We start from the raw sequence: 23,006 nt of genomic DNA, 5'->3' as shown, positions 1-23,006 counted from the left end.
GATGGAACGATGATGATGGATGGATGGGTGATGGATGGATGGAAGGATGATGATGGATGGATGGATGATGGATGGATGGAAGGATGATGATGGATGGATGGGTGATGGATGGATGGAAGGATGATGATGGATGGATGGGTGATGGATGGATGGAAGGATGATGATGGATGGATGGATGATGGATGGATGGAAGGATGATGATGGATGGATGGATGATGGATGGATAGAAGGATGATGATGGATGGATGGATGATGGATGGATGGAAGGATGATGATGGATGGATGGATGGATGATGGATGGATGGATGATGGATGGATAGAAGGATGATGATGGATGGATGGGTGATGGATGGATGGAAGGATGATGATGGATGGATGGATGGATGATGGATGGAAGGATGATGATGGATGGATGGATGATGGATAGATAGAAGGATGATGATGGATGGATGGATGATGGATGGATGGAAGGATGATGATGGATGGATGGATGATGGATGGATGGAAGGATGATGATGGATGGATGGATGATGGATAGATAGAAGGATGATGATGGATGGATGGATGGATGATGGATGGATGGAAGGATGATGATGGATGGATGGGTGATGGATGGATGGAAGGATGATGATGGATGGATGGATGATGGATGGATGGAAGGATGATGATGGATGGATGGATGATGGATAGATAGAAGGATGATGATGGATGGATGGATGATGGATAGATAGAAGGATGATGATGGATGGATGGGTGATGGATGGATGGAAGGATGATGATGGATGGATGGGTGATGGATGGATGATGATGGATGGATGGATGATGGATAGATAGAAGGATGATGATGGATGGATGGGTGATGGATGGATGGAAGGATGATGATGGATGGATGGATGATGGATGGATGGAAGGATGATGATGGATGGATGGATGATGGATAGATAGAAGGATGATGATGGATGGATGGATGATGGATAGATAGAAGGATGATGATGGATGGATGGATGATGGATAGATAGAAGGATGATGATGGATGGATGGGTGATGGATGGATGGAAGGATGATGATGGATGGATGGGTAATGGATGGATGGAAGGATGATGATGGATGGATGGATGATGGATGGATGGAAGGATGATGATGGATGGATGGATGATGGATAGATAGAAGGATGATGATGGATGGATGGATGATGGATAGATAGAAGGATGATGATGGATGGATGGGTGATGGATGGATGGAAGGATGATGATGGATGGATGGGTAATGGATGGATGGAAGGATGATGATGGATGGATGGGTGATGGATGGATGGATGATGGATGGATAGAAGGATGATGATGGATGGATGGATGATGGATAGATAGAAGGATGATGATGGATGGATGGGTGATGGATGGATGGAAGGATGATGATGGATGGATGGGTGATGGATGGATGGAAGGATGATGATGGATGGATGGGTGATGGATGGATGGATGATGGATGGATAGAAGGATGATGATGGATGGATGGATGATGGATAGATAGAAGGATGATGATGGATGGATGGGTAATGGATGGATGGAAGGATGATGATGGATGGATGGGTGATGGATGGATGGATGGATGATGGATAGATAGAAGGATGATGATGGATGGATGGATGATGGATAGATAGAAGGATGATGATGGATGGATGGATGTATATTAAACTGTATTTACCGTTCTGTATCAGCAGCTCTTGCCGTTTCCCAACCAGTCAAGCCGGTGGAAACTGGTCGAGACTTGTTTTCTGCTTTAAAGCTCCAGATGCATTCAGCTTTATTAGTAATAATTATTCATTGATAATCGTCACATTCACTGATGATTCAGCTATTTACGTTACAAACTCCAGCTGGAACAAAACGTTCGCCAACATAGAGTAAAAGCTTCAAACCTTTTCGAGGAGATGCTTGTTAGAAAAGAAGTGCTGCCTTTGTTTACGGTCATCCTCCGTTGTGTGATGAAAACACCTGATCGAATGCCTACCATCCAGATCAGTCCATACAAGCAGCAGAAGCATTCACAGACCACATCAAGGATGCTAAAGACAGTAAACTGATTTTCCTTTTCCAAATCAGCATTCTGGTTCCTTCAGAACCCTACAACATCCTCAGACAGAGGCTGCTGCACCGTCTGATGGTAATGCTGATCTTAATTTGCAAATATCCTCCCTATGCATATGCTCAGTCTACAGCAGGGGTGTCCAGCTCCGCTCATTGAGAGCTGCAGTCCTCATGGCTGGATAGAACTTGATTCCCAGCTACTTCATTTGAACTAAGTGTGTTTGAGCATGAAACATCTAAAACCTGCAGGACTGTGGTCATTGAGGACCGGAGCTGCACACCCTGCTCTACATGAAAACAAACAGCATGCTGTCAGTAAGCTGCTCCACCTGTGATCAGGTGTCTGATTATCAGGACATGTGACCTGCTGCAGGTCGGCGGGGTCAAAGTGTGAGAAGAAGAACGCCAACTGCCGCACTAACAAGATAAACCAATCCAATAAACCAGTGTTTCTCCATATCCAGTACCACTCTGCTGCATGTTTTAGATGTTTCCCTACTCCAACACAAGTGATTTAAAGTAATGTTCCTCCTCATCAACGTCTCTGTTCATACAGGGTGGGGGTGCTGTGAGGACCAGAGCTGAGAAATGCTGCAACAAACGGCACCAAACCCAAGTCGGCAGCAGAACCAGCTGTTGGATGGAGAACATCTGCACAGTTTTCATGTTCACAACCCTCATCCTCACCTCTGCTGCTCCTCCCACATCTTCCTTCCAGGCTCCTTTTAAAAGGAAAACTAACAGATTTATCCATCCATCCATTTTCCTAACCGCTTAGTCCGATGAAGGGTCGTGGGGAAGCTGGAGCCTATCCCAGCTGTCTTTGGGCGAAAGGCGGGGTACATCCTGGACAACTCGCCAGTCCATCACAGAAACAGATTTAGTTTGTTTTTCTTTCTAAAAAGTTGATGAAAAGCTGTGAAAAAATGATGATAACTGTTGGATATATCAGAGTGCAGCAGGGTGGACGTGACCTCATCGGGTTTCTGATGCAGGAACAGCAGCAGAGACAACAGGTCTCGTCTGAAGCAGACGGTAAATATCACCATCAACACAACCGTCACATGACTCAAACACACGAGTTTTCACATCCGCTTCAGTTTAAAACCCTGAAAGACATTTTCCCCCATCAGCGTCCCTCTATGACGGATAAAACGAGTTTTCTACAGCGGGATGTGGAGATCTGGTCCGTTCTGCTCTGACCACCCGGTGTTGGTCTAGCGGAGTTCTTTGGGTCATTGTGTTGGGAAGGGGAACCTTCAGTTCAATCTCTGGATCGAGGATCACGCTGATTTGGCCCCATTGACATTCACAGCCCCACATCATGATACTTCACCTTGTGATGGTACGGATCAGATGATGAGCAGCTGCTGGTTGCCTTTCGTCTTGGTTCCATCAGACCAGAGAATCTGGTTTCTGTGGAAGTTCTTCAGCTGGTATTTCAGCTGGATCTCTGCAACCAGGACCTCTGATCTCTGCAGATGGATTTTCTTCTCAGAAAAAAAACATTTCTATGTTCTGCTTTATTAAGCAGCACATAAATTAGCTTACCATTAGATGCTGGACAGATCCGGTCCAGGATTTATGTCTGAGCTGCTGATGTTGCACGAGCCAGCTCGGTTCTAGTTCTGGTCCAGAAAACAGATGACATGAGCCAACAAGACTTTTAAGGTCATCTGTGTCCAGTTTGCTTTTCACAAGAGTTCAGGCTGAACACTTCATTCCCATCAGGATGTTCCGCTAGACTCGGTCCGATTGGGGACTAAGTGGGGAGAGGATGTTTCCCAGCTGATGAGCTGCTGTTTACTCTGCGCCGCGCGTGGCCCGGGGATAACCTTCCACGCGTGTTTGCGCGTCGCGCGCTTGTCTGTCCTGACCTGCGGTTGAACCTGCAGGGAGAGATATGATTTTTATCACCTGCAGCTGAGATGGAGCAGGTTAAAGTCTCCTGCAGGTCGCAGGGAGGCGCTGGTGCAGGTTGGACCGTGACACCATCCCGACCCTGCCGGCTCTGATGGAGTCTTACTGGGGGATTAAAACCCTCCTCTCCGTTCTCTGAAAGGCTTTCTGCTCCTGAATGCAGGTCGCCCTGCAGGCACGACTACTGAGCCTACAAGTGGCTCCTAAGCCAAGGTAATGAGTGTGTAAACGAGCTGCTTTGGAGCCACAAAGGAGTCTCGGGACGCTCATTGTCTCCACCTTTCCCAGTGAAACCACTCCGCGTGCAACAGGAGGTCGGGATTAAAGATGAGGCAAAGTCAGCCAATGCAGGCCGGGGGCGGGGCACAGCGACACCCACAATTAAAGATGAACTTTGGGTGAACTAATTCATGTGAGGGAGGAGAAGGCTGTTCGCGGCTCTGCAGGCTATAAAAGCTGCGCGTGAGGAGCCCAGACCTTCATTTGCTCGCAGAGCTCCACCTGAGCTGACGACATGGCTGTGAGCGCGCTGCTGGCCACCTTCCTCTGCATCATCGTGCTCCCCGTCTTGCTGTTCCTGGTGGCGGTGAAGCTGTGGGAGGTTTACACCATCCGAGGCGGGGATCCGGGCTGCGCGTGGCCGCTGCCCCCCGGCTCCATGGGCCTGCCCTTCATCGGAGAGACGCTGCAGCTCATCCTGCAGGTAAAGCCGCACCTGGACGCAGAATGACGCAGTCCTCATGACGCATGTTGGGTCTTAAACCTGTTGTTTCCAACGGTAAATGACGTCATAACTCACCTGTTTGATCCGGGAGCTGATTGGTTACCTGCCATCTGGTCGGTGTGTGTCTGCAGAGGAGGAAGTTCCTGCGCATGAAGCGGCAGAAGTACGGCTACATCTACCGCACGCACCTCTTTGGGAACCCCACAGTGCGCGTGACCGGCGCGGAGAACGTCAGGCAGATTCTGCTGGGCGAGCACAAGCTCGTGACCGTACAGTGGCCCGCCTCCGTGCGCACCATCCTGGGCTCGGACACGCTCTCCAACGTGCACGGATCGCAGCACAAGACCAAGAAAAAGGTGAGGAGAGAAAGTCAGATGGTTTGTCTGTTTTCACCTTCTGGACTGGAAGGAAACCAGTTCAAAGCAGTAAGCCCAGTATAACGTACTGGTGGGAAACTGCTCTCCAGTCTGGTTCCTCCTCATACTGGTCTCCAGTCTGGTTCCTCCTCATACTGGTCTCCAGTCTGGTTCCTCCTCATACTGGTCTCCAGTCTGGTTCCTCCTCATACTGGTCTCCAGCCTGGTTCCTCCTCCTCATACTGGTCTCCAGCCTGGTTCCTCCTCCTCATACTGGTCTCCAGTCTGGTTCCTCCTCATACTGGTCTCCAGCCTGGTTCCTCCTCCTCATACTGGTCTCCAGTCTGGTTCCTCCTCCTCATACTGGTCTCCAGCCTGGTTCCTCCTCATACTGGTCTCCAGCCTGGTTCCTCCTCCTCATACTGGTCTCCAGCCTGGTTCCTCCTCCTCATACTGGTCTCCAGTCTGGTTCCTCCTCATACTGGTCTCCAGTCTGGTTGTTCCTCCTCCTCATACTGGTCTCCAGTCTGGTTGTTGCTCCTCCTCATACTGGTCTCCAGTCTGGTTGTTGCTCCTCTTCATACTGGTCTCCAGTCTGGTTGTTGCTCCTCTTCATACTGGTCTCCAGTCTGGTTGTTGCTCCTCTTCATACTGGTCTCCAGTCTGGTTGTTGCTCCTCTTCATACTGGTCTCCAGTCTGGTTGTTGCTCCTCTTCATACTGGTCTCCAGTCTGGTTGTTGCTCCTCCTCATACTGGTCTCCAGTCTGGTTGTTGCTCCTCTTCATACTGGTCTCCAGTCTGGTTGTTGCTCCTCCTCATACTGGTCTCCAGTCTGGTTGTTGCTCCTCTTCATACTGGTCTCCAGTCTGGTTGTTGCTCCTCTTCATACTGGTCTCCAGTCTGGTTGTTGCTCCTCTTCATACTGGTCTCCAGTCTGGTTGTTGCTCCTCTTCATACTGGTCTCCAGTCTGGTTGTTGCTCCTCTTCATACTGGTCTCCAGTCTGGTTGTTGCTCCTCTTCATACTGGTCTCCAGTCTGGTTGTTGCTCCTCTTCATACTGGTCTCCAGTCTGGTTGTTGCTCCTCTTCATACTGGTCTCCAGTCTGGTTGTTCCTCCTCCTCATACTGGTCTCCAGTCTGGTTGTTGCTCCTCTTCATACTGGTCTCCAGTCTGGTTGTTGCTCCTCTTCATACTGGTCTCCAGTCTGGTTGTTGCTCCTCTTCATACTGGTCTCCAGTCTGGTTGTTGCTCCTCATACTGGTCTCCAGTCTGGTTCCTCCTCCTCAGGCTGACCTACCATGTAGCCACTTCAGGTACAATCTGGACTCATTACTGAGCGTAACGTTCAGGTTCCAGGACTCACGTTGCAGATACCATTATACCAGTATGGCAGCCAGCAGCATAACCAGCTGTTTGGTGGAGAACATCTGGACAGTTTTCCACCTCGTCCCACATGAACCAGACTTTCCATCAGAACCAGACTGGAGACCAGTATGAGGAGGAGGAACCAGACTTCCCATCAGAACCAGGTTAACGGTTACTGGAAAGATTAGCTCCCCAGTTTGTTTTAAACTGGTTGAGCAGCAGGTTGATGTGTGTGAACTTGTGTCCCCGTTCAGGCCATCATGAGGGCTTTCTCCAGGGAGGCTCTGGAGCTCTACATCCCCATCATCCAGGAGGAGGTGCAGGCTGCGGTGAAGCAGTGGCTTGCTCGGGACTCCTGCGTGCTGGTGTACCCCGAGATGAAGCGGCTGATGTTCCGCATAGCGATGCGGATCCTGCTGGGCTTTGAGCCTGAACAGATCAAGACTGATGAGCAGCAGCTGGTCGACGCTTTCGAGGAGATGATCAAGAATCTGTTCTCGCTGCCCATCGACGTGCCGTTCAGCGGCCTGTACAGGGTGAGAAGACTAGATCTGCAGTCCCGAGTCACAATCTGCTCGCTGTTCAAACGGGTTTCTGTAAAGTCTTGATCCGGATTCCACCTCCGCCCCCCTTTCTCCCTCCTGCTGTTCTTCCACAGGGTCTGAGGGCCAGGAACTTCATCCACTCCAAGATCGAGGAGAACATCAAGAAGAAGGTGCAGGAGTCAGAGAAGGGTTTGAAGCACAGCGACGCCCTGCAGCAGCTGATTGACAGCAGCAAGAAGAACGGAGAGCCCTTCAGCATGCAGGTAAACCATCACACCTATCTGAGCCATAGACTGTATATAAAGAGATGGGCGGAGCCTCCGTGACGTCACCCGTAGGTTTTTGAAGAGCTGAATCGAAGCTCGGTGGGCGGTTCCTACCATCACCATCTTGGCAGGGGCATGCGTGTCGTCTCGCCCGGAAAATACAAATATGGGCAAAGAGGTGGAGCTGGGGGGGGGGGGGGGGGCTGTGGTGGATGGTGGATGATTGACATCTAGTGAACTCCAAGCTTTCTGTAGCTAAAAGCTAACTGAGATAACAGGAGCTAACCAGCTAACGGAGGTAAGCGGGCTAAAGCTAAGTCACGTTGTTAACCAGCTAAAAACCGCGGTTGTTCTACGTTCTTCTGACTTGAAGCGGGAGATCGGGTACCTGTCACTCAAAAGGACACACCCCTATATATGCCGAATTTTGACATTAAATTACTTTTAAACGGGCGAGTTAGAAAAAATTCACTCCCCCCACAGTTGTCATGAAGGTAAATCTGACCTGTTAAACCTAAAATGGATTTTTGTACCAGGCTGTAAACATGTTTATTCCTGCGGTAAACATGTTTATTTCTGCTGTAAACGTGTTTGTTTATTCCTGCTGTAAACATGTTTATTTCTGCTGTGAAGTTGGTCTTTTTAACATGGGAGTCTATGGGGATTTGTTCTATTTTGCAGCCCCTAGTGGATGAAGGGGGAACTGCAGTTTTATGCACTTCTAGATAGGCTTCACGTTTAACCGCCGAAGGCTCCGTCCATCTTTCATATACGGTCTATAGTCTGAGCTGAAAACCTCCTCCTGGCTGTTGTCTCTAAGCCTCTGTCTGTCTCCAGGCCATCAAGGAGTCTGCTACAGAGCTGCTGTTCGGAGGCCATGAGACCACGGCCAGCACCGCCACCTCCCTGGTTATGTTCCTGGGCCTGAACCCAGAGGTGGTGGACCGACTGAGGCAGGAGCTGATGGACAAGGTCAGTCCCAAACACATGTGTTTACCTGCCTGCTTTCTACATCTGTATTCGTCACCATGGTTTGTTTCCAGATCTTCCAGATGATTTTAATCTGAAGAAAGAGTTAGTTGTGTATTTCGTAGGACTTTTCACAGAAAGAATCAAAGTGCTTCTCAGTAAGATGTTGTAAACATGTCGCGTACTGCTGGAAGAAAACATCTTCAGCTGCTTTTTAAAAGCATAAACGTAACGTAAATATGGAGGCTGCCTGGAAGGCGAACTTGAAGACTTCAGGCAACGTTGCAGCAGCAGCTTGGAGTTATAGGGGACACATTAGCAGAGTTTTTTTTTTTTTTTTTTAAAAAGCTTTTGACCACAAAACGCTGCTTTGACGTTGTGGTTGTCACTGCGGTCTTTAGAGGGTCACTGGTTTGAGCCTTTCTGTGGGGAGTTTGCTTGTTCACCAAGACATGCCTGTTGGGTTATTTGATCACTCTAAAGCCGGGGTCCCCAACCTTTTTACCTTCAAAGGCCAAACTGAAATTGAGCCAGTGAGTTATGGGCAAAACACTGCAGCTTTAAGGATGAAACACAAGTAAATGTATAAAGTTATTTTAAGTATTCAGTAGCTAACAGTGTTTTTTTTTTTCCTATTAGGACAAAAAATAGTCACATGAAATAATATGGCAATAGAACAATAAAGCCATAGTTGGAGGGGTAAGAAAGTACAAAATGACAGAATTACAGCCACTAAACTGCAACCAAGTGCAACATGTCCAACAAATAACAGAGCATGTTGAACAAGGCATGGTGCTGATACTTAGCGGGACACATGAAGTTGATCTTTGGACATCGCCAACCTCTCCATGTTGGGCTGCACCTGGCTCACTGACAAGGTGAGGATGGCATGGAGGTGTGAGTCAGTCAGGGTCCCTCTCAGTCTGGACTTATTCAGGTTCATGATATTGAAAGTATAAGCTCTGAATGGCATAAATATAAACAGCGAACGGGCCAAAAAACTGTGCTGGTGGGCCAATTTTGGCCTGTGGGCCCCACTTTGGGCACCTATGCTCTAAAGTGTCCTTAGGAGTGTGAATTGTTTTTGTCCCTATGAGCCCCTATGACCTGTGATGTAGTGGTGACGTGTCCAGGTGTACCTGCCTCTCATCCAATGATTGCTGGGACAGACTCCAGGTTCCCCGCTAGCCTTGATCAGACTAAGCGGTGTAGAAAATGGATAGATGGCCAAAGTAAGACATTATGTTCTGGATGCGAGCTTCCAGAGTTTGTCCTACCATGACGAGACAGATGTCTCTGTAACCAGTGGAGTCTCTGCTGTCATATGACGTCTTGTTTGTGTGGAGACATGATCAGATGTGGACAGTGACGTTGTCATGGTTTCTGTTTGGAGTTTGAAGGGTTTGATTTGGAGTTTTTCCCATCATGTTGCTATCCTACATGCTAGCGTCGTTGCTATCCTACATGCTAGCGTCGTTGCTATCCTACATGCTAGCATCACTGCTTCGTGCTGTCTGCAAACATCTGGACTGTAGGGTCCCATGCTAATCCTGTGGGGGGGAGGGTTCTGCTCATGCTGAGGCTGGAAGGCCGCAGACTGCAGCAGAGTGAAGCGCTGGATGTGATGTGCATGTTTGTGAACAGACTCTGCTGTGTGTCTGTGTTCAGAGGGAGCACGGTGTGGACCTCCAGAGTCTGAACATTGAGGCTTTGGAGCAACTGAAATATGCAGGTTGTGTGATTAAAGAAACTCTCAGGATCAACCCTCCGGTCCCTGGAGGCTTCAGAGTCGCCCTCAGGACATTCAAACTGAACGTAAGTGAACTTATCAGAGGAACGTTCCTGATCTGCAGCACACTGCTGAGAACCTGCTCACCAATGTCCTCTTATCTGTTCAGGGTTTCCAGATTCCTAAAGGTTGGAACGTCATCTACAGCATCTGTGACACCCACGACGTGGCGGAGATTTTCCCCCACAAAGAAGACTTCCAGCCCGAGCGCTTCCTGACCAAACCCTTCACAGACTCCTCCAGGTTCCAGTACATCCCTTTCGGTGGTGGATCCAGGATGTGTGTAGGAAAGGAGTTTGCTAAGGTTCTGCTGAAGATCTTCCTGGTGGAAGTGGTCACCAACTGTCACTGGACTCTGTTGAATGGGCCCCCCACCATGAAAACGGGGCCCACTGTGTATCCTGTGGACAACCTGCCAACCAGGTTCACCAGAAACCTGCAGAACTAAGTTCTGTGAGAACGGGTCAGATCTTCAGAGCACTATGCAGACGTGTTCAAGGATGTTTTTATTATACTGTATGTATTGTAAAGTATTTTATATTATTATGCATGTGTGTGTAAGTGTGTATATACGTTTTTGGGAGGGAAACTTAAGGCACTATAGTTCTAAAGTCACTAATCTCAGTGGATTTTTTTTGTACATATGTAATGTCTGTTTGTATAAGGGACGTATCTGACAGAACTTATTTAAGTCTTCTGTGATTTAAACAGAAATTTTATTTAATAAAACTCTTTTGTGGACACGTTTGTGTGTAAACTGAAGTATTGTTAGTTTGGATGTTACCTGTCTCACCTGTTCAATTCAGCTTTATTTATATAGCATCACTCCACAAAAAGTTGTCTCAAGTCACTTCAACACAGTCCAGTTCACTGCAGACCAGTAAAAATCCACTAACCCACATCAGACCAGTTTATAATGGCTTCATCCATACCAGTTAATAAAATAATGACCCAGTCAAGGGAGGACTTGCGTCTGGACCAGGACCAGAAGGAAAACCTCCATGGACCAAACAGAGTACCACTGACTTCCTGCTGCAGGAGAGAGAGATGATACAGCAGGACACAGTTTGTACAACCAGGACAAGATGTTCAGAAAAACCAGATCAATCTGAGACATGAGTCCAAAACCTCAGCAAAACCCCCCCCAATCTTCAAACTGATCATAGAAACTGGTCCAAGAACTGTCTGCAGGGGTTTCCAGTTAATTCACTGGTTTAAGGGTTGACGTCTCTCCACGGCACAGGAAGCAACGTCGGCGTTGAGCAACACGGACTGGAGCGAACCTGGACCAGGAGCTGATGAGGTAAAACCGAATTAACTGGTCCTGTTAACTAAGGATCCTGCAGAATGAAGGTCTGGAACATGGATTCAAGTCTGACACGGTGGGATCATTTCAGATGCAAAGTTTCAGCATGTTCAGGTTGGGCTTTAGAGAAAGGTGGGAATATCATCGATCAGTTAGCCGTCAGCCGATTGATATGAAGAGACACGAGACTGCTTTATAATCCAACAATGAGTACGACGCTTTATTTCCACGTAAACTCCCACCAATATCACATTCCACACAGATACAGCAGGCTTTTATACTCTTGCTGTCGAACCTTAAGAGATCAGCCCATTAAGGTGGGGCTACAATAACAAAACCACTAAAATACTAACACCCATTTAAAAGCATTAAACACAACAAAGCATAAATATTTACATATGCACATCTCTTTCTATATATACCAATCAGTCAGTGACTATCAAACCTAGTTACATACATAAAACTATTTTATCTTTAAACTACACCCCCCTCCTTGTTAATATGGTTCATTCCTGCAGCTCTTAAGTAGGTAGTTGAGCCTACTTCCCTCTTTTAGCTCCTGCAGCTCTTCCAAGAAGACAAGAGGAAAGTAGTAACTTTAGCTGTTGAAACGATAAAAACAAATGCATAGCAAGTTTTCTAATCAAACAATGCTAATTAAAACTCTCTTCAAAGAGGAAGGATGGCCAGTCCCCCTCCACAAACACCTATCAACCTTTGATTTAGAACTTTTTCAATAAACAATTGATCAGTGTGCTTCCTCATTGTCATCACATACCTTTTGCATCCACTATAAAGCAGTACTTGGTGATGGAGTCACACATCTCCATCACAATCAGTGTTCCAGCATTGATGCCACAAGCTCAAGTCTTTCAGATGATGTCAATCAACACACATGATGTTGGGTTAAAGGGAACTTCCAGCATCCGGCTCGGGGGCGGGGCTAGAGGGTGGCGATGGGAGCGGACAGACGTTTTATTGTTCTTGTGAACTGCTAAAATGACATTAATCTGTCCATCAGAGAGGACATGGAGATCCTGAGACAGAGAGGCAGTATCCAGTAGTGGCTCTGATTTAGGAAACAGAACCAGACAAATGATGCTGAAGATCTGATCACAGAGCAGATCTGTGGGGGTAGTGACGCTGAGGACAGTCCAGGAACGTTTACAACAGAGCAGAACTTTCCAGCTGTTGGATTGTTTGGATGTAAATCAGCAGAAAACATCTAAAACCTGCAGGACGGTGGCCCAGGTGGAGCAGTGGACTGTGACATGCCTGGTCCAACACGGACTCCTTCTCTTAGTAAAACTTGCGTCTGTGTACATTTTTACCATAATTCTCTGCTTCTGGTATCTGTAATGTTGTTCTGAAGTACGAAATGAAATGGTATGTTTTGGTCTGAGTTTTAGATGATCTTTCTGTTTAAACAGATGTAAGTGGAGCCTTCTGGTCACACGCTGATGTCTCTCTGCTCCACGGCGGCTGCTCAGCATCGCACTGTTGTCCTGGATTCCTGTAAATTACTGCGCTGCTTATTATCACAGAACCCACAAATACTCAACTGTTGCACTTATTTAACGTCGCTGTGGGTAAAAGTTGTGATAGTAAATTGTTCCTGACATCTTTACGCCCCAACATCCTATCGCTGATGGACCAACCCTCCAACCGTGCAAATGAACTGTGTCTCTGTTCCTTCCTCTAAAGACCGGCTTGCTTCGCCCCATTGTTCACCGTCCCCCAGCCGACACAAATCTCTGCATAGCCAGGGCCATTTTTGTCTACGTTTGAGACCATTGTGGTGAATTTACAACACAGCGCTGAAAACGTTTAAAGCAAGCCGGCTTTCAGTTGGATCAGCAGGCCTGGACGTGGTGGAGAGTAAATCTGGTGAAGTACTGTTACTGAAGACAGCACTCTGAAACACCACCGACAGTACACCAAGTCATTCAGGCCGAACAAAAGGCCATCTCAAGATATAAACATGTAGAAAGGAACAGAATCATTCAGCTATTCCCTCCCAAGGAGCTCCTGGCAACATGAGGGAGGTGAGAGGACAAGGCAACGGGACAGAAGTAACTTCTGAATAACATGAAAAAGGTTTGGTCTGGCAGAGCGGAGCTCCTACACAGCTTCACCTCCAGCAGTAGCCTAGTGGACGTTCCTGACAGGAATCCAGCCTGAATCCTTTCCTGTATCGGGAATGGAGCATTTCACGCTGTGTAATCAGCTCTCTGGAGGCTTCAGAGCTTTTTTCCAGCATGAAGGGCTGGTGTGACCCTGCTGTGTGCAGGTGTGCGTGGTCCATTGCTGATAAATACAACTTCCTGACATATTTTGTAATTTTTCAATGATTTTGTGCCACACCAGTAGAAGGTGACTGGCTTACAGGAATTACGGTGGTCGTGTCCTGAGCTGATAAAAGCATGGATGACGGTCTGAAGATCTTGGCCACTTAGAAATGTTATCGTTTTAGAGTTAACAAAAATAATTGAAATGGTCCTCATTACATTATTGATTTTCTTTTTAAAAATCAAACTAACAAAGAAAAAACGGCAACAGGAGAAAGCCTACCGCTTCCAACCCATCAATCTCTAAATACACAAAACATCCAGCCTTGAAGCACAACCCCACACCGGAACGGTGGAACGGGAGATTCTCATGATGAGGTGGAACGGGAGATTCTCATCATGATGAGGTGGAACGGGAGATTCTCATCATGATGAGGTGGAACGGGAGATTCTCATTGTGATGAGGAGGAACGGGAGATTCTCATCAGGATGAGGTGGAACGGGAGATTCTCATCGTGATGAGGTGGAACGGGAGATTTTCATCATGATGAGGTGGAACGGGAGATTCTCATCATCATAAGGTGAAACGGGAGATTCTCATGGTGATGAGGTGGAACAGGAGATTCTCATGGTGATGAGGTGGAACGGGAGATTCTCATGGTGATGAGGTGGAACGGGAGATTCTCATCGTGATGAGGTGGAACGGGAGATTCTCATCGTGATGAGGTGGAACGGGAGATTCTCATCGTGATGAGGTGGAATGGGAGATTCTCATGGTGATGAGGTGGAACGGGAGATTCTCATCGTGATGAGGTGGAACGGGAGATTCTCATGGTGATGTGGTGGAACGGGAGATTCTCATGGTGATGAGGTGGAACGGGAGATTCTCATGGTGATGAGGTGGAACGGGAGATTCTCATCGTGATGAGGTGGAACAGGAGATTCTCATGGTGATGAGGTGGAACGGGAGATTCTCATGGTGATGAGGTGGAACGGGAGATTCTCATCATGATGAGGTGGAACGGGAGATTCTCATTGTGATGAGGAGGAACGGGAGATTCTCATCAGGATGAGGTGGAACGGGAGATTCTCATCATGATGAGGTGGAACGGGAGATTCTCATTGTGATGAGGAGGAACGGGAGATTCTCATCAGGATGAGGTGGAACGGGAGATTCTCATGGTGATGAGGTGGAACGGGAGATTCTCATCATGATGAGGTGGAACGGGAGATTCTCATTGTGATGAGGAGGAACGGGAGATTCTCATCAGGATGAGGTGGAACGGGAGATTCTCATCATGATGAGGTGGAACGGGAGATTCTCATGGTGATGAGGTGGAACGGGAGATTCTCATCATGATGAGGTGGAACGGGAGATTCTCATCATGATGAGGTGGAACGGGAGATTCTCATTGTGATGAGGAGGAACGGGAGATTCTCATCAGGATGAGGTGGAACGGGAGATTCTCATCGTGATGAGGTGGAACGGGAGATTTTCATCATGATGAGGTGGAACGGGAGATTCTCATCATCATAAGGTGAAACGGGAGATTCTCATGGTGATGAGGTGGAACAGGAGATTCTCATGGTGATGAGGTGGAACGGGAGATTCTCATGGTGATGAGGTGGAACGGGAGATTCTCATCGTGATGAGGTGGAACGGGAGATTCTCATCGTGATGAGGTGGAACGGGAGATTCTCATCGTGATGAGGTGGAATGGGAGATTCTCATGGTGATGAGGTGGAACGGGAGATTCTCATCGTGATGAGGTGGAACGGGAGATTCTCATGGTGATGTGGTGGAACGGGAGATTCTCATCATGATGAGGTGGAAATGGGAGATTCTCATCATCATGAGGTGGAACGGGAGATTCTCATGGTGATGAGGTGGAACGGGAGATTCTCATCATGATGAGGTGGAACGGGAGATTCTCATCATGATGAGGTGGAAATGGGAGATTCTCATCATGATGAGGTGGAACAGGAGATTCTCATGATGAGGTGGAACAGGAGATTCTCATCATGATGAGGTGGAACGGGAGATTCTCATCATAATGAGGTGGAACGGGAGATTTTCATCAGGATGAGGTGGAACGGGAGATTCTCATCATGATGAGGTGGAACAGGAGATTCTCATGATGAGGTGGAACAGGAGATTCTCATCATGATGAGGTGGAACGGGAGATTCTCATCATAATAAGGTGGAACGGGAGATTTTCATCAGGATGAGGTGGAACGGGAGATTCTCATCATAATGAGGTGGAACGGGAGATTTTCATCATGATGAGGTGGAACGGGAGATTCTCATCATAATGAGGTGGAACGGGAGATTCTCATGGTGATGAGGTGGAACGGGAGATTCTCATGGTGATGAGGTGGAACGGGAGATTCTCATGGTGATGAGGCGGAACGGGAGATTCTCATCATGATGAGGTGGAACGGGAGATTCTCATGGTGATGAGGTGGAACGGGAGATTCTCATGGTGATGAGGTGGAACGGGAGTTTCTCATCATGATGAGGTGGAACGGGAGATTCTCATGATGAGGTGGAACAGGAGATTCTCATCATGATGAGGTGGAACGGGAGATTCTCATCGTGATGAGGCGGAACGGGAGATTCTCATCATGATGAGGTGGAACGGGAGATTCTCATGATGAGGTGGAACGGGAGATTCTCATCATGATGAGGTGGAACGGGAGATTTTCATCATGATGAGGTGGAACGGGAGATTCTCATCATGATGAGGTGGAACGGGAGATTCTCATCATGATGAGGTGGAACGGGAGATTCTCATCATAATGAGGTGGAACGGGAGATTTTCATCAGGATGAGGTGGAACGGGAGATTCTCATCATAATGAGGTGGAACGGGAGATTTTCATCATGATGAGGTGGAACGGGAGATTCTCATCATAATGAGGTGGAACGGGAGATTTTCATCATGATGAGGTGGAACGGGAGATTTTCATCATGATGAGGTGGAACGGGAGATTCTCATCGTGATGAGGTGGAACGGGAGATTCTCATGGTGATGTGGTGGAACGGGAGATTCTCATGGTGATGAGGTGGAACGGGAGATTCTCATGGTGATGAGGTGGAACGGGAGATTCTCATCGTGATGAGGTGGAACAGGAGATTCTCATGGTGATGAGGTGGAACGGGAGATTCTCATGGTGATGAGGTGGAACGGGAGATTCTCATCATGATGAGGTGGAACGGGAGATTCTCATTGTGATGAGGAGGAACGGGAGATTCTCATCAGGATGAGGTGGAACGGGAGATTCTCATCATGATGAGGTGGAACGGGAGATTCTCATTGTGATGAGGAGGAACGGGAGATTCTCATCAGGATGAGGTGGAACGGGAGATTCTCATGGTGATGAGGTGGAACGGGAGATTCTCATCATGATGAGGTGGAACGGGAGATTCTCATTGTGATGAGGAGGAACGGGAGATTCTCATCAGGATGAGGTGGAACGGGAGATTCTCATCATGATGAGGTGGAACGGGAGATTCTCATGGTGATGAGGTGGAACGGGAGATTCTCATCATGATGAGGTGGAACGGGAGATTCTCATCATGATGAGGTGGAACGGGAGATTCTCATTGTGATGAGGAGGAACGGGAGATTCTCATCAGGATGAGGTGGAACGGGAGATTCTCATCGTGATGAGGTGGAACGGGAGATTTTCATCATGATGAGGTGGAACGGGAGATTCTCATCATCATAAGGTGAAACGGGAGATTCTCATGGTGATGAGGTGGAACAGGAGATTCTCATGGTGATGAGGTGGAACGGGAGATTCTCATGGTGATGAGGTGGAACGGGAGATTCTCATCGTGATGAGGTGGAACGGGAGATTCTCATCGTGATGAGGTGGAACGGGAGATTCTCATCGTGATGAGGTGGAATGGGAGATTCTCATGGTGATGAGGTGGAACGGGAGATTCTCATCGTGATGAGGTGGAACGGGAGATTCTCATGGTGATGTGGTGGAACGGGAGATTCTCATCATGATGAGGTGGAAATGGGAGATTCTCATCATCATGAGGTGGAACGGGAGATTCTCATGGTGATGAGGTGGAACGGGAGATTCTCATCATGATGAGGTGGAACGGGAGATTCTCATCATGATGAGGTGGAAATGGGAGATTCTCATCATGATGAGGTGGAACAGGAGATTCTCATGATGAGGTGGAACAGGAGATTCTCATCATGATGAGGTGGAACGGGAGATTCTCATCATAATGAGGTGGAACGGGAGATTTTCATCAGGATGAGGTGGAACGGGAGATTCTCATCATGATGAGGTGGAACAGGAGATTCTCATGATGAGGTGGAACAGGAGATTCTCATCATGATGAGGTGGAACGGGAGATTCTCATCATAATAAGGTGGAACGGGAGATTTTCATCAGGATGAGGTGGAACGGGAGATTCTCATCATAATGAGGTGGAACGGGAGATTTTCATCATGATGAGGTGGAACGGGAGATTCTCATCATAATGAGGTGGAACGGGAGATTCTCATGGTGATGAGGTGGAACGGGAGATTCTCATGGTGATGAGGTGGAACGGGAGATTCTCATGGTGATGAGGCGGAACGGGAGATTCTCATCATGATGAGGTGGAACGGGAGATTCTCATGGTGATGAGGTGGAACGGGAGATTCTCATGGTGATGAGGTGGAACGGGAGTTTCTCATCATGATGAGGTGGAACGGGAGATTCTCATGATGAGGTGGAACAGGAGATTCTCATCATGATGAGGTGGAACGGGAGATTCTCATCGTGATGAGGCGGAACGGGAGATTCTCATCATGATGAGGTGGAACGGGAGATTCTCATGATGAGGTGGAACGGGAGATTCTCATCATGATGAGGTGGAACGGGAGATTTTCATCATGATGAGGTGGAACGGGAGATTCTCATCATGATGAGGTGGAACGGGAGATTCTCATCATGATGAGGTGGAACGGGAGATTCTCATCATAATGAGGTGGAACGGGAGATTTTCATCAGGATGAGGTGGAACGGGAGATTCTCATCATAATGAGGTGGAACGGGAGATTTTCATCATGATGAGGTGGAACGGGAGATTCTCATCATAATGAGGTGGAACGGGAGATTTTCATCATGATGAGGTGGAACGGGAGATTTTCATCATGATGAGGTGGAACGGGAGATTCTCATCATCATAAGGTGAAACAGGAGATTCTCATGGTGATGAGGTGGAACGGGAGATTCTCATGGTGATGAGGTGGAACGGGAGATTCTCATGGTGATGAGGCGGAACGGGAGATTCTCATCATGATGAGGTGGAACAGGAGATTCTCATGGTGATGAGGTGGAACGGGAGATTCTCATGGTGATGAGGTGGAACGGGAGTTTCTCATCATGATGAGGTGGAACGGGAGATTCTCATGATGAGGTGGAACAGGAGATTCTCATCATGATGAGGTGGAACGGGAGATTCTCATCGTGATGAGGTGGAACGGGAGATTCTCATCATGATGAGGTGGAACGGGAGATTCTCATGATGAGGTGGAACGGGAGATTCTCATCATGATGAGGTGGAACGGGAGATTCTCATCATGATGAGGTGGAACGGGAGATTCTCATCATGATGAGGTGGAACGGGAGATTCTCATCAGGATGAGGTGGAACGGGAGATTCTCAACAGGATGAGGTGGAACGGGAGATTCTCATCATGATGAGGTGGAACGGGAGATTCTCATCATCATAAGGTGAAACGGGAGATTCTCATGGTGATGAGGTGGAGCGGGAGATTCTCATGGTGATGAGGTGGAACAGGAGATTCTCATGGTGATGAGGCGGAACGGGAGATTCTCATCATGATGAGGTGGAACGGGAGATTCTCATGGTGATGTGGTGGAACGGGAGATTCTCATCGTGATGAGGTGGAACGGGAGATTCTCATCGTAATGAGGTGGAACAGGAGACTCTCATCGTGATGAGGTGGAACGGGAGATTCTCATCGTGATGAGGTGGAACGGAAGATTCTCATGGTGATGAGGTGGAACGGGAGATTCTCATGGTGATGAGGTGGAACGGGAGATTCTCATGGTGATGAGGTGGAACGGGAGATTCTCATCGTGATGAGGTGGAACGGAAGATTCTCATGGTGATGAGGTGGAACGGGAGATTCTCATCGTGATGAGGTGGAACGGGAGATTCTCATCGTGATGAGGTGGAACGGGAGATTCTCATCGTGATGAGGTGGAACGGGAGATTCTCATCATGATGAGGTGGAACGGGAGATTCTCAACAGGATGAGGTGGAACGGGAGATTCTCATCATGATGAGGTGGAACGGGAGATTCTCATCATCATAAGGTGAAACGGGAGATTCTCATCAGGATGAGGTGGAGCGGGAGATTCTCATGGTGATGAGGTGGAACAGGAGATTCTCATGGTGATGAGGCGGAACGGGAGATTCTCATCATGATGAGGTGGAACGGGAGATTCTCATGGTGATGTGGTGGAACGGGAGATTCTCATCGTGATGAGGTGGAACGGGAGATTCTCATCGTAATGAGGTGGAACAGGAGACTCTCATCGTGATGAGGTGGAACGGGAGATTCTCATCGTGATGAGGTGGAACGGAAGATTCTCATGGTGATGAGGTGGAACGGGAGATTCTCATGGTGATGAGGTGGAACGGGAGATTCTCATGGTGATGAGGTGGAACGGGAGATTCTCATCGTGATGAGGTGGAACGGAAGATTCTCATGGTGATGAGGTGGAACGGGAGATTCTCATCGTGATGAGGTGGAACGGGAGATTCTCATCGTGATGAGGTGGAACGGGAGATTCTCATCGTGATGAGGTGGAACGGGAGATTCTCATCATGATGAGGTGGAACGGGAGATTCTCATGATGAGGTGGAACGGGAGATTCTCATCATGATGAGGTGGAACGGGAGATTCTCATCATGATGAGGTGGAACGGGAGATTCTCATCATGATGAGGTGGAACGGGAGATTCTCATCAGGATGAGGTGGAACGGGAGATTCTCATCAGGATGAGGTGGAACGGGAGATTCTCATCATGATGAGGTGGAACGGGAGATTCTCATCATCATAAGGTGAAACGGGAGATTCTCATGGTGATGAGGTGGAGCGGGAGATTCTCATGGTGATGAGGTGGAACAGGAGATTCTCATGGTGATGAGGCGGAACGGGAGATTCTCATCATGATGAGGTGGAACGGGAGATTCTCATGGTGATGTGGTGGAACGGGAGATTCTCATCGTGATGAGGTGGAACGGGAGATTCTCATCGTGATGAGGTGGAACGGGAGATTCTCATCATGATGAGGTGGAACGGGAGATTCTCATGATGAGGTGGAACGGGAGATTCTCATCATGATGAGGTGGAACGGGAGATTCTCATCATGATGAGGTGGAACGGGAGATTCTCATGGTGATGAGGTGGAACGGGAGATTCTCATCGTGATGAGGTGGAACGGGAGATTCTCATCGTGATGAGGTGGAACGGGAGATTCTCATCATGATGAGGTGGAACGGGAGATTCTCATCATCATAAGGTGAAACGGGAGATTCTCATGGTGATGAGGTGGAGCGGGAGATTCTCATGGTGATGAGGCGGAACGGGAGATTCTCATGGTGATGAGGTGGAGCGGGAGATTCTCATGGTGATGAGGCGGAACGGGAGAGTCTCATCATGATGAGGTGGAACGGGAGATTCTCATGGTGATGTGGTGGAACGGGAGATTCTCATCGTAATGAGGTGGAACAGGAGACTCTCATCGTGATGAGGTGGAACAGGAGACTCTCATCGTGATGAGGTGGAACGGGAGATTCTCATCGTGATGAGGTGGAACGGAAGATTCTCATGGTGATGAGGTGGAACGGGAGATTCTCATGGTGATGAGGTGGAACGGGAGATTCTCATGGTGATGTGGTGGAACGGGAGATTCTCATCGTAATGAGGTGGAACAGGAGACTCTCATCGTGATGAGGTGGAACAGGAGACTCTCATCGTGATGAGGTGGAACGGGAGATTCTCATCGTGATGAGGTGGAACGGAAGATTCTCATGGTGATGAGGTGGAACGGGAGATTCTCATGGTGATGAGGTGGAACGGGAGATTCTCATGGTGATGAGGTGGAACGGGAGATTCTCATCATGATGAGGTGGAACGGGAGATTCTCATCATCATAAGGTGAAACGGGAGATTCTCATGGTGATGAGGTGGAGCGGGAGATTCTCATGGTGATGAGGCGGAACGGGAGATTCTCATGGTGATGAGGCGGAACGGGAGAGTCTCATCATGATGAGGTGGAACGGGAGATTCTCATGGTGATGTGGTGGAACGGGAGATTCTCATCGTAATGAGGTGGAACAGGAGACTCTCATCGTGATGAGGTGGAACAGGAGACTCTCATCGTGATGAGGTGGAACGGGAGATTCTCATCGTGATGAGGTGGAACGGAAGATTCTCATGGTGATGAGGTGGAACGGGAGATTCTCATGGTGATGAGGTGGAACGGGAGATTCTCATGGTGATGAGGTGGAACGGGAGATTCTCATCGTGATGAGGTGGAACGGAAGATTCTCATGGTGATGAGGTGGAACGGGAGAGTCTCATCATGATGAGGTGGAACGGGAGATTCTCATGGTGATGTGGTGGAACGGGAGATTCTCATCGTGATGAGGTGGAACGGGAGATTCTCATCGTGATGAGGTGGAACGGGAGATTCTCATCGTGATGAGGTGGAACGGGAGATTCTCATCATGATGAGGTGGAACGGGAGATTCTCATCATCATAAGGTGAAACGGGAGATTCTCATGGTGATGAGGTGGAGCGGGAGATTCTCATGGTGATGAGGCGGAACGGGAGATTCTCATGGTGATGAGGCGGAACGGGAGAGTCTCATCATGATGAGGTGGAACGGGAGATTCTCATGGTGATGTGGTGGAACGGGAGATTCTCATCGTAATGAGGTGGAACGGGAGATTCTCATCGTAATGAGGTGGAACAGGAGACTCTCATCGTGATGAGGTGGAACGGGAGATTCTCATCGTGATGAGGTGGAACGGAAGATTCTCATGGTGATGAGGTGGAACGGGAGATTCTCATGGTGATGAGGTGGAACGGGAGATTCTCATGGTGATGAGGTGGAACGGGAGATTCTCATCGTGATGAGGTGGAACGGAAGATTCTCATGGTGATGAGGTGGAACGGGAGATTCTCATCGTGATGAGGTGGAACGGGAGATTCTCATCGTGATGAGGTGGAACGGGAGATTCTCATCGTGATGAGGTGGAACGGGAGATTCTCATCATGATGAGGTGGAACGGGAGATTCTCATCATGATGAGGTGGAACGGGAGATTCTCATCAT

General features: G+C 48.3%; 1 protein-coding gene across 1 annotated transcript; it reads left to right on the top strand.

The window, feature by feature from the left end:
- Positions 1-4,865: 4,865 nt before the first annotated feature.
- On the top strand, positions 4,866-10,472 carry cyp26a1 (cytochrome P450, family 26, subfamily A, polypeptide 1; the record flags this gene model as incomplete). The annotated part of the gene is made up of 6 exons (XM_079261347.1): positions 4,866-5,087; positions 6,710-6,991; positions 7,114-7,263; positions 8,104-8,238; positions 9,904-10,050; positions 10,134-10,472. The coding sequence occupies exons 1-6, from the start codon at positions 4,881-4,883 to the stop codon at positions 10,470-10,472; spliced, it is 1,260 nt and encodes a 419-aa protein (XP_079117473.1). The 5' UTR covers positions 4,866-4,880.
- Positions 10,473-23,006: the final 12,534 nt, after the last annotated feature.

Source organism: Telmatherina bonti (assembly GCF_933228915.1).
Source record: "Telmatherina bonti genome assembly, chromosome: 21".
Classification (NCBI taxonomy): Eukaryota; Metazoa; Chordata; class Actinopteri; order Atheriniformes; family Telmatherinidae; genus Telmatherina; species Telmatherina bonti.
Note: the sequence above shows the minus strand (reverse complement) of the source record. Positions and strands in the feature narration are given on the sequence as shown.